The following is a 17634-nucleotide window of genomic DNA, read 5'->3' on the forward strand; positions in this document are numbered from 1 at the left end:
AGAGGTACCGTAAAATGATAAGCTTAATATCATAATAAGGTATGAATGATTACTCTTAACTATATCAGTTAATAGAAGATAATATGGTGCTAATTTTGCTTATGAAATACTACTTCATTATTTGATCATTATTACTTCAAAGTGTAATACACAACCTATACCTTTAACACTCTCCTGGTTGAACCACTGTGGCCCACTTCTGGCATATATATTGTTGTAAAGAGTACTCTCTATAATGTAGTCGTATTTGTAAAATTGTAAAGCTTTTGAGATACACTAATTCTAAACATTTGTACAAGAAATTTTTGTTTGTAATTGTCAGACAGAAATAAGAGTTGTTATGACTTGTGGAAACAATATAACAATATGATATCAATAAAACACAGTATTTGCAGAAAGTCACAAATAGTTCCAATGATTATGTAAGATAGCATCACAAGTTGGAAGGAATTGTGAAGTAAAACAACTAAATCACTGTCATTAAAGAGATTCATAAAACAATTAATACGTTATTCATGTTATATACATACGAGTATATACAATTCATACACTAGATAGCATTCCTACTAGGAGTAAAATCATTCAAAGAACGTGGCTAACAATACTGTAAATTCAATAAATATTTTTATTAGCAGTTCAAAAACTATTCATATCATGTCAGCACAAAGCAGGAGCAATTATAAAGCAATTGGTGGTATTTGGAGGCAATTGGGTTTTGGCAATATGAGACAATTGACAAGGAAAGGGTTATTTATATAATTATAATATATTTTAATCACAGATAATTTATTATTAGAGTAAAGACATATCACTAAAATACGATCCTATATTATCATGGATTTATGCAAAATATATGAGCATTATCATTAGATACAAATTATAGAAATCTCATAACAAAATAAGACATTATATTAGGTTTACATAAATTTAATGTTTAGGTACTGATTATATTGATAGCATACAAGGTCTGATATCACTGGGCTCATTAATTACTGAAATTTATTATATCTTTTTGTTTCAGACCATTGTAACAAAAAAATCTATAAAAAAGCTCAATAGCTGTGCGTTATGTATGTACAAATTTCATTTAATAGATTAAATCTATCACCTGATCCAAATGGTCAGATCAAGCAGTTTTATATTAAAATTAAAATTTGGCCATCTCTCAAAACTTACAACAAAACATTTTGTAATTTTGCACTATGTTAGGTTATATTGACCCTTTAGTTTTTTTTTTTTTTTTTTTTTTAAGTTACTTCCTTCTATTTACCCTATATAAAATTCTTAAATTGACATCACATGCAATAAAACATGATATTTATTAGTTACTTGTTATTATATTTGTAATTTTTATTATTAGAGTACGTTATTTGGAATAAGCAATAACTGTAATTATAAAACTGCATAATTGACATTTGTTTTTTAAAAGTTAAAACAGGAATTTAAAATTACATTTAAACTGTAAACTAATATTTATAGCCAAATTTTCATTACATTCAACCTGACCAAAAAAATTCACAGATATTGTTATTTTGTGGCTAGAAATAATTTTAAAAAGTTATATAACAAATTATTATACATATTAGTTTTAATATTAGATTATTTATTGATATTAATAAGAGCCAATTGTTTTTAACTTACCAAGCAACTCAAGATGCAACTAAACCAAAACAATAAGAGAAAAAAAATTAAAAGAATCACACGCTATGAAACCTACAAAGTATTAAAATATCTCAAGTTATCGTGCACAACAATAATAATCACACACTGGTGTCAGAAGAAGCACAAGAATGGCCCTTAGATGTTGATTGGAGAACTGATTGTGGTGTTATGGACCGCTGACTAAAACCAGTTGCTCAGCCCTTCTTCTATCAGCTGATTGAATAACAATGCTCAAACACATTCTGGCATTAGTTAACCTTTCACTGATGGCAAGAAGCTACTTTTAGAGTGCTGACCTTGCTGCCCTGATTTCCCAGAGAAAATCATCTCACATACTCATATAGCAGTTTTTCTTTGACCACGACTTCGAAACGGAATTATTTATTTTGATTAACTAATTATCAGTCCAAGTTGAAATAACAGATTTTGAAAGCTGCCCATTTAAAAATTAGTATATCACCACTATTTTTCATGTATAATTTTAGAATCATACCGCATTAACATTATGTAATCAAATAATATTAAAGTATCACTACAATAAAAACCTGAAACCTAAATTTTAAATTAATCACAATAACTAATTAATGACCAAAATTTAACACTTACATTTCAAAAACAAGGAACTTGTTGGAAGCAGATGGCTGAGTTGGTTAGGACACTTTCATACATACTGTCAAGTACAAACCCTGCTCAGTCTTATGGCAACATATTGTACATACAATACTGATCTTACTTATTAGTTTCTTGCTGTATAAGCTTTGACCAAATAATCTTGTCAAATTCTATAGTTTTCAATTACAGTAAAAAGTCAGACATCCACATTCTTTTAGTAAATTGATGAAATGCATGATCTTTCATGATCATGACATTACAGTGGTGCCGTCCACTGTCACTACAACAATAGAATGTATCATCCCATATCTAAAACTTTTAAAAACTTTTTATAGAGCATTTGAAATGATTACTAATCTATACAAAAATAATTAAAATTTTAAATAATGGGCAGAATAACTAGAGCTGTTTTTTTTTATTTCTTCCAATAAAAAACCATAATGAATTATAAAATTTCAATTAATTTAGAGTCTGTACACAACAAATAGAGAAATAAATATGTAGATTCATGCACTTTCTGTATACATTTTTAATACCTTCACTGCTGCGGCTCTACATTGAGTGATGAGAAGTAGTAAATAAGACAACAAGTGTTCTCAAACCTCTGTTGCAGTCAACATGTTAATGTGATATTTTACATTATTTTTTGCATTTGTGTTTTAGATTTTCTTGAAAAAGGGAGATTTTTCTCTTAAAATTTTCCATGATATCCTGGTTTATTTCTAAACATTGTTAGAAATTCCAAAAGAACCTTATAAACAACCCATTGAAATGTTATATGCCTCATTAAAACAAGCAAGTGTTTGTAACCATGTATAAAATAACCACTATGTAGAGAGGGAAAAACATACATAACAGATAGTTTTAATTACCATAAAAACTCATTTGATACCCAGGAAGGCATTTGTTAGATATTAGGAAATAACTTGATTTTGTAACAATAAGGATCAATATAAATAATAAAGTTAACTTTTCAGACAAAAACAATGCCAGAGGATGAACAATGCCAGGATTGGGCATGGATAGGAAGCAAATACTTTCAGGATGGAATGGAAAAAGAGTGTGCCGTGTTAGACAAAATAAATATGTGGAACTTGTTTTTTTTTTTAGTTATTTACCATTGTTAGATTGTTAATGATTAATGCAGATCAACAAACAAAGAAGTCTTCAGTAGTAGAGCTTATTCTCCTACACTGACTGGGATGAATCTTGAAGAAAGAGCAAGCTTTTTATCTTCAACTGAGTAAGCTGTAACAAAGTGACAACAGAAATCTGCTGTCTACCTGCATCTGAAGATACAAAATATCACAGAAACAGCTTTTCACAAGGCGGTGTATCTATTCCTTTACTTGACCATGTTTTCACAAGGGAGGTGTCATAGTGCCTTAAAAGTCAAAAGTAAGTGGCAGGTGGCATAGATTTTAAATGGAAACAATCTACTTGAACTCTTAAGAGGTCAATCCTTAATTCATACTGCAGAGAAAACCCCATACTAGTAGTTAATTATTGTTGTAGTGTACTCAGTAGAAGATTGAGTGTTTGCTCTCTGAGTACCATCCCAGCCAATGTAGGAGGCTAAACTCAACTAATAAAACCCCATACTAGTAGTTAATTATTGTTGCAGTGTTCTCAGTAGAAGATTGAGTGTTTGCTCTCTGAGTACCATCCCAGCCAATGTAGGAGGCTAAACTCAACTAATAAAACCCCATACTAGTAGTTAATTATTGTTGTAGTGTACTCAGTAGAAGATTGAGTGTTTGCTCTCTGAGTACCATCCCAGCCAATGTAGGAGGCTAAACTCAACTAATAAAACCCCATACTAGTAGTTAATTATTGTTGTAGTGTACTCAGTAGAAGATTGAGTGTTTGCTCTCTGAGTACCATCCCAGCCAATGTAGGAGGCTAAACTCAACTAATAAAACCCCATACTAGTAGTTAATTATTGTTGCAGTGTACTCAGTAGAAGATTGAGTGTTTGCTCTCTGAGTACCATCCCAGCCAATGTAGGAGGCTAAACTCAACTAATAAAACCCCATACTAGTAGTTAATTATTGTTGCAGTGTACTCAGTAGAAGATTGAGTGTTTGCTCTCTGAGTACCATCCCAGCCAATGTAGGAGGCTAAACTCAACTAATAAAACCCCATACTAGTAGTTAATTATTGTTGCAGTGTACTCAGTAGAAGATTGAGTGTTTGCTCTCTGAGTACCATCCCAGCCAATGTAGGAGGCTAAACTCAACTAATAAAACCCCATACTAGTAGTTAATTATTGTTGTAGTGTACTCAGTAGAAGATTGAGTGTTTGATCTCTGAGTACCATCCCAGCCAATGTAGGAGGCTAAACTCAACTAATAAAACCCCATACTAGTAGTTAATTATTGTTGCAGTGTACTCAGTAGAAGATTGAGTGTTTGCTCTCTGAGTACCATCCCAGCCAATGTAGGAGGCTAAACTCAACTAATAAAACCCCATACTAGTAGTTAATTATTGTTGTAGTGTACTCAGTAGAAGATTGAGTGTTTGCTCTCTGAGTACCATCCCAGCCAATGTAGGAGGCTAAACTCAACTAATAAAACCCCATACTAGTAGTTAATTATTGTTGTAGTGTACTCAGTAGAAGATTGAGTGTTTGCTCTCTGAGTACCATCCCAGCCAATGTAGGAGGCTAAACTCAACTAATAAAACCCCATACTAGTAGTTAATTATTGTTGCAGTGTACTCAGTAGAAGATTGAGTGTTTGCTCTCTGAGTACCATCCCAGCCAATGTAGGAGGCTAAACTCAACTAATAAAACCCCATACTAGTAGTTAATTATTGTTGCAGTGTACTCAGTAGAAGATTGAGTGTTTGCTCTCTGAGTACCATCCCAGCCAATGTAGGAGGCTAAACTCAACTAATAAAACCCCATACTAGTAGTTAATTATTGTTGTAGTGTACTCAGTAGAAGATTGAGTGTTTGATCTCTGAGTACCATCCCAGCCAATGTAGGAGGCTAAACTCAACTAATAAAACCCCATACTAGTAGTTAATTATTGTTGCAGTGTACTCAGTAGAAGATTGAGTGTTTGCTCTCTGAGTACCATCCCAGCCAATGTAGGAGGCTAAACTCAACTAATAAAACCCCATACTAGTAGTTAATTATTGTTGTAGTGTACTCAGTAGAAGATTGAGTGTTTGCTCTCTGAGTACCATCCCAGCCAATGTAGGAGGCTAAACTCAACTAATAAAACCCCATACTAGTAGTTAATTATTGTTGCAGTGTACTCAGTAGAAGATTGAGTATTTGCTCTCTGAGTACCATCCCAGCCAATGTAGGAGGCTAAACTCAACTAATAAAACCCCATACTAGTAGTTAATTATTGTTGCAGTGTACTCAGTAGAAGATTGAGTGTTTGCTCTCTGAGTACCATCCCAGCCAATGTAGGAGGCTAAACTCAACTAATAAAACCCCATACTAGTAGTTAATTATTGTTGTAGTGTACTCAGTAGAAGATTGAGTGTTTGCTCTCTGAGTACCATCCCAGCCAATGTAGGAGGCTAAACTCAACTAATAAAACCCCATACTAGTAGTTAATTATTGTTGTAGTGTACTCAGTAGAAGATTGAGTGTTTGATCTCTGAGTACCATCCCAGCCAATGTAGGAGGCTAAACTCAACTAATAAAACCCCATACTAGTAGTTAATTATTGTTGCAGTGTACTCAGTAGAAGATTGAGTGTTTGCTCTCTGAGTACCATCCCAGCCAATGTAGGAGGCTAAACTCAACTAATAAAACCCCATACTAGTAGTTAATTATTGTTGTAGTGTACTCAGTAGAAGATTGAGTGTTTGATCTCTGAGTACCATCCCAGCCAATGTAGGAGGCTAAACTCAACTAATAAAACCCCATACTAGTAGTTAATTATTGTTGTAGTGTACTCAGTAGAAGATTGAGTGTTTGCTCTCTGAGTACCATCCCAGCCAATGTAGGAGTCTAAACTCAACTAATAAAACACTCCTGGCTAAGAAGGTCTGATAGACAGCAACTTGTTCTTTTCCCTCAAATAGGCCTTCTTTACACTTAGCTTTAGTAAAACATTAAGGAAAAATAAAAGTAAAAGGAATATTAATTAAATAAGGTTTTTTAAAACTTCAAAATTATATTGAACAACTGTGGTGGGCATTAACTATTTAGTTATCATCTAAACTATCTGCTAGAATGACTGACATGTTACGAGATGCAATAAAGGTATCACGATTTAATATCTGAAGTCTTATTTTTTTTAAGACCAATCCCCTTATAAGCCTTATTCCACCTGTCCTCATGGGCCACTGGTCTGCACAAGAATCTTATTTTTTATTTTTAAAAGTAATTTTTAAAAATAGTGTAAAATCTAGATCTCGTTGGGAGGAAATTAAAGTTGGCGTTCCTCAAGGGTCTATTTTGGGGCCTCTACTTTTTCTTCTGTATGTTAATGATTTACCTAAAAATGTTTCACCAAAAATTATATTATATGCAGATGACACAACCGCAGTTGTTAAAGCAAACTCTCACTTTCAATTGAAAAATAAATTAAATCAAGCTTTTTATGAATTGGCATACTGGTTTAAGGTTAACGGATTGAAATTAAATCAAGAGAAAACTCAACTATTAAATTTTCGAACAGCACAATTAAAGGAGGGCTATAATAAGGATGTGATTTTCCACGGCCAACAAATAAAATTATGTGATAGTGCAAAATTTTTAGGTATAGATCTGGATATAAACTTTTCTTGGAAAAAATGTATTGAAAATATTAATAGAAGATTAAACTCGGCATGTTATCAAATGCTAGTGTTACGAAATTCAATTAATTTGGAAACTAGAATAATAATTTACTACTCTTTCTTTTTTTCAATAATTCAATATGGTATTGAATTTTGGGGATCATCTTCTGACTTTGATAAAGTTTTTAAGATCCAAAAAAAAATTATGAGATTAATGACCTTTTCATCATTTAGAACTTCTTGCAAACCTCTGTTTAAAGAATTGAAAATCTTATCACTTCCAAATTTATACATTCTGAAAACCCTACTAACAGTACAATCAAATTTTGAAAGCTTATCAAGTGATAACTTTGATCATAATTACAATACAAGATTTAAAGCTAATTTTCAATATCCCATACATCGACTGCGTCTGGTAGAAAAAACTCCAATATACACGGCAAAAAAAACTATACAATAAGTTACCTCAAAAATATAAACATTTAATCAATTCAAAAACATTTAAAAGCAAACTAACAGATTTTTTGTTGGAAAAAAACTATTATAGTGTTGATGAGTATTTGATGGATCCTGAATTTTAAAATTGTGTTTTAACATAGATTACATTAAATTTGTTACGCTGTCTTGACCTCTTATATGTATTTTTATTAAGTTTATATGTATATGTGAATTGTGATGTGCAAATGTATGAATGTATATGTGTATGTATCATTATTACATTAATTTATGACAATGTTACCTGTTTCTATAGCAATGCTATGTATAAACGTTGACGTAACAATAAAGACTGATTCTGATTCTGATTCTGATTCTGAATCTTGCCAAACATAATAAGGGGGAGAGTCGATATAGTACAAGGTCGATGATACTGATAAAAAGTGCGACAATCACAGACAGGATTTGAACGTGCACTATCCCTAACTCAGACTCAGAGCCCAACGTCCCCCACTACTCGGCCATCTGCACCTCCGAATATAATAGTGATGGCAGTTATTGTTATCTCCGAAGGCATTTTTTAATTTAAGAGAATACCAAATTTATAAAATTATGTCCTAACAATATACACAAACTATTTAATATTACTTATTTAATATTGTAAACTACTAAGTTTACATTGAAAAGTCTTAATTTTATTAACTTTATTCAACTGCGTTCCTCGAAAGCCTAGATTTGTATGCATCAAGATTACTAAAATCTTTCTCAATTCAATATTGCAGGAGATTACCGAGTATTTACTAAATGATTAGTGAAGATATTTTTCATTGGGTGAAGATCATTACTTGGTGGATGAAGGGCAGTCAGGTTATCGCACACTTCATGTGTTGACCTATTGGCAGTACAACTCTGACATTTTAAATAATACTGATAATGATAAAACTTGTGCGAACAATATATGATTATTTTTTTATAATTAGTCATAAAAAAAATCGAAGAGTATGGCTAATGATTGTCAAAAAACACCCACATAAAGGTCTTAAGGTGAAGAAAAATATCCAAAATTAAACTATTTCTTATTTAAATCATTTAAAGATTGTATTTAATACTAAGCATTATTAGATATTGCATTGTTGTCAAATTAAAATAAATTTTACTATATACATGTATAAATATTTTCCTATTCCTCACGAATTATCGTGTTTCTACAATATATTCCTAGAAACATTAACAAGTACTTTTTCATTTCCCAGTTTTAAAGCTTTATTAAAAATATATCAACCTTGCTAAGAGTCAACTAACCAGCCTTACGGCATCACTGGACAAACTAAAGTTTCAACAGCATGATTATCTTATCAGTGGTTTTCCAATAACCCAACCTCAATGTCCTAAGAATAATAGAAACACATCAATTTTCCTTCTAATTCAATCCCACCACTCACCAGCCTGAAATACTCCAACAACCTTATTTTGTCGATCTCATGTCGAGATATGGTATATCCTTACTTTGCCAACACCTTATTTTGTCAATCTCATGTCGAGATATGGTATATATATTAGTGTGTATCATCTATATTCAATAATAGAGTGCATTATTGATCCTTTTGGACAAACACTTTGTTTACTCTTTGGAATTGTTTATTATTCCTCAAATAAACTAGTCACTACAGAAATGTATGGTAAATAAGTAAATAAACTCTAATGAATACACTATTTTCATAAATTAAGGTTATTTTTTCTCTGTTGCTATTTTTAATAACACAACATCATCTAGATTCTCAAATTTCTGCCTTACAATTTCTGCATAAGTTAGCTAATCGTTAACTCCCTTGTCTTATATGTAGGTTTATGTCTTTGGGATCATGAGAATCATTACTTCCGATCCACTCTTTGGACAGTATTAGGAAATTACCATAAGATACTTCAAGTATTACATCTTACTTAATGCTTTTAGCCAATTGAAATAGGTCAGTCTGGTAGGCTTTTGTTTAGAAATTCACTGTACATTTGTTTATTAAGATATATCTATCAATTTGTATATAACAGTAAATTGAATGATCTAAAAAGGATATTTAATAAAAAATGTAATTAATTATTTATTAATTTTTAGATTTGCAAAAAATTGGTATGTGTTCAATAGAAATTTGTTTTGAAGTTTACTGTAACATTAGGTAAATAACAAAAATTAATACATAGAACCATTTTTTATTGTGATCTACATTTAATTATAAAAATATATACAAAACTAGATACATGTAGATTAAAAACTAAAGTGGTGAAAGAATTTTCAAAAAGTGCTATTTTGGTCTTTGTTTTGAAAATTAATCCTTTTCTCAATACAATTCTGATAGTTTAACTAGTGGTGATTGTTCAACGTTTATAAAGCTTATAAACTAAAAGAACCTAAAAATGGGAATTAGATCATATAACTGAACAAATTCATTTTATTTTGCTTATAATATAACTACAAAATACCTATGAATGTTAACAAAAACACACATAACAATATTTTATTATTATTAGCACATGTGCTTGGGCAAACATAAAGGATGTACACTTTTTCTGGCACATTTTACAAACAAAAACTGCGTGTTTCGCTTTCCACCCGGTAAGTGTTCAAGGGGATCGTCATCACCATGACTTGCATTCTAAACTGCAGGTACATCACCTAACCACTCAGCAGACAATTCCTTTATTATGGAGACAGTGAAACCAGTCCTTGCCAGGGGTTTATCAGTTTTCATTTTGTTTAACATATAAATTTACAATCATTCTTGAAAAAATGTGACTTTTTTCCAGTACTTCGAACAACAGCATCCGTCCAAATAACAATATAACATCTGGTAGGCTTTGTCTACTCCATACATGAAGTCACTGTACAGCCAAATTATTGTAGGATTTCCAGTAATAAAAACGTTATTTCCTCCTTTAATAAAAACCTGAGTTGAGCGGACAAAAGCGCGGGAACTGTTTGTGCCTGAGAGCGTCTCAACAAGCATCTAATAATAGCTGATCCAAGGTATTCCAAATATATTTCACCATTGACAATTTTAAACAAAGCCTTTCTTAAATCATCTGTGTGGCTTATGAAAGCAAAATCTGCTTTCCTATTACAAAGCGGTATACAACCTTTCAGTTTGATTTCAATGGTAATTTTTTATTTAATAGTTTTCCAAGTGGCTTCTGACAGTTTTTTTGTTACTTCTTTCAGCTTTCTTTCCATGTTTGTACACTTTTATTGCTCTTGTCGCCTTTTTAGGTACATTTGATCTGCCTACTACAATCACCCTCATGACTGAATTTCCAGGAGATATTTTTTCCATATAATCCCCAGGAAGTAAATTTAAATTACTTTTATTCTTGAATTTTATAATATTTCTTAACAATTCAAAATAGCGGCTGTTCAGAGTTTGGGAAAGAAATGATTAAGTTATATCACATTTATTATACAACGTGGAGCAAAACAAAAAAGTGCTTTTTAAATACTTATAAAAAAGTTTGTTTTTATGTGAGTTTTGATATCTTGAAACGTTTACAGATAATGACCATACAATGTTTTGAGTAATATAACAATGTGGAAATAATATTGATCAATTTAATTGCTATAATTTCTATCCAGTTCAATCTAAATTTGGGACTAAGACAGTACTTACACATTGCTTGAATATGTTCTTTACCTATTCTGAAACAATAATAGGCTTCAAGAATCCGGAAAGTCACATCTGAGCAACAATTTTTATCTCGAACATAAACCAAAATTGACATTTTTTCTGAACTTTTCAAGCAATTTTAAATACTCTTATTCATTTTTTGATGAATCAATATTTCAAGATGGCAGCTATTCAAAAATTTTAAAAGTATACAATCAAATCATTATTAGTGACTATGTTTAAAACCATAATTTTGAATTAATAGCAACTAAATGAAGTCCATGTATTTACAAGCAATTTATATGCTTTAACGGCTTTGTGTTGTAAAGTTCAATATAATGAAGTTTCTAAATATTTGAGTATATTAGAAGTAACTGATATTAACTCATACCATCAGTGTTGTGTAAAACTAATAATGAATCTTGAGTTTGATAATTTAAGACAACCACATGTGAAATCTAATTTTCTTCCGACTAAACTAGAGGGAATGTTATAAATCTGGTTTTACTTTATACAAAATTGGAAATTTGGACTTGTAAATTGTTTAGATCATAACCACAATGATTTGAGGTTTTCCTTGACACTAAAATTCCAGGTGTTATTCAGTCATCATTAATTCACAAGTTTTTTGTTTTGTTTAACTGTCTTCATTGGACAACACACATTTAGGTGGAATATAAAAGTATTATTTATTTAGTCAATTAAATTTTTCTCACTTCATAGGTTTTTACTTTTATTAAATAAAAATACTGATTGTTTCCTAAAAAGTGAAATTAAAGACAGGCAATTTATCAAGAATATAAAAGATTATTAGCTATAATAAGCAAAAAAAAAAATGATTATAAATGTTTTATAAAATAACATGTACAAACAGGGTATTTCAAATATTTCTCTAAATTATCTCATTTTCGTATTGTAAAATCTCTGAGATTGTTTTAAAACGTTCTTCGTAAGTTCAAAAAGTTTCCATCCTATAAACTTCTGTCCACATACAGATGATTTATTTGTATTAATATCAGAATGTACGCCTATCTCAGGGTATTACCATCATGTTTAGGCCTAGGGCTACTACTTTTAATGCAAGGCTAGTTAACCTAGAATATAACATATAAATATTTGACTTGATATATTAGAAAACTGCCGAATAGAGGGAAACCTCTCATGATTTACTGAAGTCTTACTTAGTCTGTAGGAAACAGTTTGTGAGTATAAAAAAATCATCAGACTGAAGTCACATCTAAAACAGCAGAAATTAAGTGGGGTATGCACCAGGGTTCCGTTCTTGTTCCATTGCTATTTTTTAATATATATTAATAACTTTAGAAATATACGTAATCCTAACCAGAAAATGTTATATATGCAGATGACACATCTATACTATGTAAACATGAAACTTTAGAGAATTTAAAAATCATAGGAAATATACAGATTAATAATGTACGAGTATAGTGCAATACTTTATGAAAACTTTTAAAAATTAAATTATTAATAAATTTAAATAAATCAACAACTGTAAATTTTACTTCAAATAAAAAATCTTCCTTTGAAATTCAAACAGCAGGTGACAATTTAGTGATACTAATGAGTGGTTCTACAAAATTTTTCGGATGGATTATTGACAAAAACTTAAATTGGAATGACCATATAACCACTATTTGTTTAAAGTTATCTAAAGCAATATTTATGATTAGAAACCTGTCTGAATTCTGCAATGAAAAAGCTCTTAAATGGTATATTGTGCTTTTTTACTCTCAATCGGTTTATGGTATTGAAATACGGGGAAATACATTTAAAAAGAACATTAATAAAATTTTGTTAATACAAAAAAGCAGTAAGTTATATCTCTAGTATTGGTTATACAAATTTATGTAAACAAAAATTTCAAGAACTTCATATTGTGACAGTCCCTTGTTTAGTTGTGTATAAACTATTGCTTTATATGGCTAGATCAAACAACTTAACACATCAATATTGTAACAAAAAACCTGACGGGTAGGGTCCAATAAGCGGACCCGGTTTTTTATATCGAAATTGGCAAATGATATTATCTAATCATGTAACCATCGATATAATCAATCGATACTGATTAATTATTTTTAACAATTAACTCAAATAATCTATATGAACAGCTGTAAACACTTTCAAATAATACAATTAAGGTAATATTTTAAATTTCACATAAGTAACATTGTGTATTAAAAATGGCTGTCAATCTTAGGAAGCTTCACAAAATTGCTTCAAAAGACGATAAAACATGTTTTTATGGCTTCAGAATGTTGGGTTAGGACCTAAGAATCCATTATGTGATATTTGTGGAAAGGTAACAAATGTAACTGTCAGAGGAGCTAACATGGTCGTCTTCAGATGCAAAAAAGAAGGTAATGGTGGACACAACTTTAGTAAAAACGTTTTCGTTCTGTTTCATTTAGTTAAAGTTATGAGTTTCCCTGATTTTGGTTATGTTCATTTATTATTTGTTACATCATTAAATTCACATTTTAATTTAAAACATATTCGATTGTTATTACTTTTATATCGATTGATAGTCTATGATTCGATATGCGAATATTAGGTATCGATGATTTATTCTTCGATATAAAAAACCGGGTCCGCTTATTGGACCCTACCCAACCTGACTTCCAAACAATATTCATTAGCAACATTATCTCTTGGACCAAAATTATGGAATGCACTGCCAAATAGTTTATCACTGCCATATTACATACTATATTCAAAAGATAAATTTGGCTTATTCTTCTTGGAACACCCACTTTATGAAGTGTATTATTTTTTGAGATTACTGATGAATTAAAAAAATTATTGTTATTGTTAATCTTAGGAAACTCTTTTATTGGTGTTATAAAGGGTTGTTGTTTTAATTAATGATTTATGTATTTAATGTATTGCTTGTTTTAGAAGTTTTGTCGAGCTATAGGATTGCATTGCTCTTAACATTGAATTGTACAATAATGTGTTTTATTGTGACAGTGTATGACAAAGTGCCAAGTAATCTTTACCAGTAATAAATTGAGCATCATTGAGTATCTTATTTCATATTCAAAAATACTCTCACTAGATGAAAATATAAGTAATTTGTAGTCAATAAATAAAATTCTTCACATATAAAAGAATTTCCTATGGCATCAGATCAATTTTAATTTTGTACACATGATATTGCTAGCATTTTTTAATTTGTTTTATGGTTAATTTACATAAAATAGCTTGGATATTTATTTTCCTGTATAAGTCAACTGATACCAAAATTAATTATCATTACATTATAAAATAATTTTCAGCATCTAAAATAAACAATATTGGTCATTCACATTTTTTACTCAACTCATTTATGAAAATTGGGTTTAAATTTCTTTTTAGTGTGAAATGTGCAGACTTTCTAAATATGAAACCTGTTCAGGATGAGCTCTGGAATGCTCAACAGGAGAAAGCTTTGAAATAATAAAAAGAGGTTTCTAGGTCGCCCATGAAAGAACCTACACTAATGTATAGAAGATGAGCCTAACCTAACATTGTACTCACACTAACCTTACCTTAGGTTTTGGGTCACAAGAATAGATGGTTCAGAAGACAACTGGAGTTTCATTAAAACGATATAGCGATATTAAAGCTAATACTACATCTATGCCTTGTTGATAACAGAGTGATACTTAAATAATATTTACTGGCATAACACGGAATTTATTAATTTAACTAATCTCGGCCCTTCTTTTTTCACCAATGCCAGGGGCAAGCACTAGCAGACAGCACAACGGACGCAAGCAGACAGCATACTAAATCCCAGCCAGCTGACTGACCGACTTGAACAATTCAAAGAACATGTGTGCCCATTCTGCCAAAGGCGTTTAAAGTAAAATAAAATCAAAGCATATACTTTTAAAACAATGTTTGGCCATGTATGTATAAAAATAATTATCGTACTTAAGAATGTAGAAGCCACGCATTCTTTTGCCTTTAAGGCAAAAAATAGTACAATTTTATCTTTACCTTTCAGTACCATTTTCTCGGCCGACGGTTTATATGTTGTCTGTTGTGTAGAACACACCTTTGGCTCGACTTTTAATATTTGAATTCTAGGTGACATTATACATTGCTATGAAACAAGGCCAGATTGCTCAAACATCTTCGATATACAGTCAAACCTTTGGAAACATAATGCATTCTTAATGTTTGACTACAATTTTGGATGAGTCGTGTTACAATAACTAGAAGATTAAACTATTCATTTATATGAATGGTCGTTGATGTGGGATGATGTGTGTCTTTGTCACCTTCAAAGAACTCTTTAAGTCCCCAACAACTTTTTACCTAAGATGGCTGCTTCAATTTATAGAGCTGGTTATCTTGATTAATTCAACCAGCATCATAAACTACTTTTAAGTCAACTTACTTTGCTCACTGATAACATATATGAACTAACTAATAAAGCAGACTCACTAACATCCCTCCCAGCAAAATTGAACAACTTGATTACAAAGATTAATAATCTCAATAAGAATCTGCTAGTGCTGGAGACACGCGTATGCAACAATGAGACCAAAATCAAGACTCTAGAGAAAAATTATGGAACATTATGCAGCTCGGAGCCTTCATGTGACTCGGAGAAAGTCATAACTGAGTCAATCTCTTCAATTTGACTGAATCTAAAGACAGAAACATTTGAACTCGCAAGCTACATGATCGCAGTACTTATAATAAGTTAGTTACTTCCTACCTTCCAGATATTCATTTTACTACTGTTAAAATCTTGAGAGTGGGCAAGCCCCAGCTAAGTAAGAAGCGGCCTTTCAAACTTACCGCTTATTGTACTGGTACTTATTTTTCGTTATACTAATGCTAAGGCATTCTTGGAGTCGAATTCTGGAAATCAAATTAAATAGTATTGTTCAACCGTTAGGGTGTTTGGAGACAGAACCCCTCGTGAATGGATCACCTAAGCTCATTGAGATCTGAGCTGAGTAGAAGGGTCGAGTGTGGTGAAGGGGATTGTAAGAGATAAAAAAATCATGTAACTTCAAACGGTACACAAAGGAAACTTGATTGCTATTTTTAAAATGAAATGGTATTAGCAACAAATTGATACAGTTAGGTAAGGCACTGGTAACTACCTCATATCATGTTATTGTTTTGTTTTGGTGGAAACTAACTTAAATCCTGACTTGGATGACTCTAAACTGGGTTTCGTAAACCATATGGTATTCAAAAGTGATAGATCTCCTCTGATTAAATCTACCGTCGCAAATGTAGTGATTGGTGGAATGCTTATTGCCACACACAATTCTTTACAATACTACAGGATGTTGTTTGGATATTGTAATACCAAAAATGTTTTTTGATAAGTGTACCTCATCACTACCTCATACAACAGTTGGCTTTGTATGTATCCCACCAAATCAAGCTGCGTTTACATATTTGAACTTCTGCATTGCCGTCGACAAGGCTGTTAGTTCTAGAGAGATGAAGGATAATTATCTTGTGGCGGGTGACTTCAAACTACCTCACGTTGATTGGCATGATAATTCCGGATCTATTGATAACTCCGAAATTCATGAATTGGCCTCCCTCCATGACCTCGCGCTATTTAATTGCACAAGAAATTAGCGAGAGGTTGTTTTGGGTCTGGAGTTTCATCTCTTCCTGCTACGGAAGCCACACATGCTATAGATGTTCTTATTCCTGAAGATGTGCAACGTCCTGCATTGAATATCATTATTTCATTTAAATCACACCCGATATGTTCTAACAATAGATTCGTTCCGGATTTCAGGAATTTCAGGGATTTTAATAATGTTGATAATGACTTCTACAAATGATAAGCTCTTAGTCTTCCCTGTATTTATAACGCCAATGATGCGGAATACCACTTTACATTGTATCAGATTCTTTCATCAATCATAGAGCAGAACACTCCCTTGAGGAGAATTACACTGTCTCATTTCCCTACATGGATTTAAAGAAGACTAACACCCATTGTCATTGAAAAAGGCTGCATATTAGGGACAAAACTACAAGGATCTCCTATGACCATTGTACCTTCGTGGCGAGATTGTAAGAGTTTGTCTCGTACTGTTACAGGAACGATATTGTAGAGATTGAAGACAGTATTCCACACAATATTAAATACTTCTCGTCGCATATTAACAACACGAAAATCAACACTCCCCTAGTACTTAAAATTATATTGCATGGATATATGGCTGATGATTCTCTGATTATCAGTAACCCATTTGTTAGATATTTTTTTACAGACTTCTCGAACCGCTCATTAGATACCCCTTTATTTAATTTTTGATTGAGTAATTCCTTCTCAAGGATCGCATTATGTGTTACAGTTGTACAAAAGAAACTTGAAGCTCTTGATTACAACAAGAGTGCGGTCTCCCGCTTTACTAAGGTACCGTGCACCCTTACTTGCTTTTTCCCTGTCGGTTTGAAGAGTGTATATGTAGCCCTAATTTTTAAGAAAGGTGACAGCTCTGTCATAAGCAATTAATCATATAAGACATATAATCAT

The 17634-nt window shown here is 31.6% G+C and overlaps 1 protein-coding gene across 2 annotated transcripts in view; it reads right to left on the minus strand.

Annotated features, from left to right (window-relative positions):
- LOC124359259 (hydroxymethylglutaryl-CoA synthase 1) overlaps window positions 1-14888 on the minus strand; it is a 37692-nt gene extending 22804 nt beyond the window's left edge. The window contains exon 1 of one of the 2 annotated variants that reach the window (XM_046811863.1): window positions 14654-14888. In XM_046811863.1, the coding sequence (XP_046667819.1) occupies window positions 14654-14706 (53 nt within the window). In that variant the 5' untranslated portion in view covers window positions 14707-14888. Of the gene's footprint in view, window positions 1-1641; window positions 2201-14653 lie in introns of those variants that run through there. The other variant, XM_046811865.1, reaches the window with a different exon arrangement.
- Between the last annotated feature and the right edge of the window lie 2746 nt (window positions 14889-17634).

Source organism: Homalodisca vitripennis, chromosome 4 (assembly GCF_021130785.1).
Source record: "Homalodisca vitripennis isolate AUS2020 chromosome 4, UT_GWSS_2.1, whole genome shotgun sequence".
NCBI classification, from domain to species: domain Eukaryota; kingdom Metazoa; phylum Arthropoda; class Insecta; order Hemiptera; family Cicadellidae; genus Homalodisca; species Homalodisca vitripennis.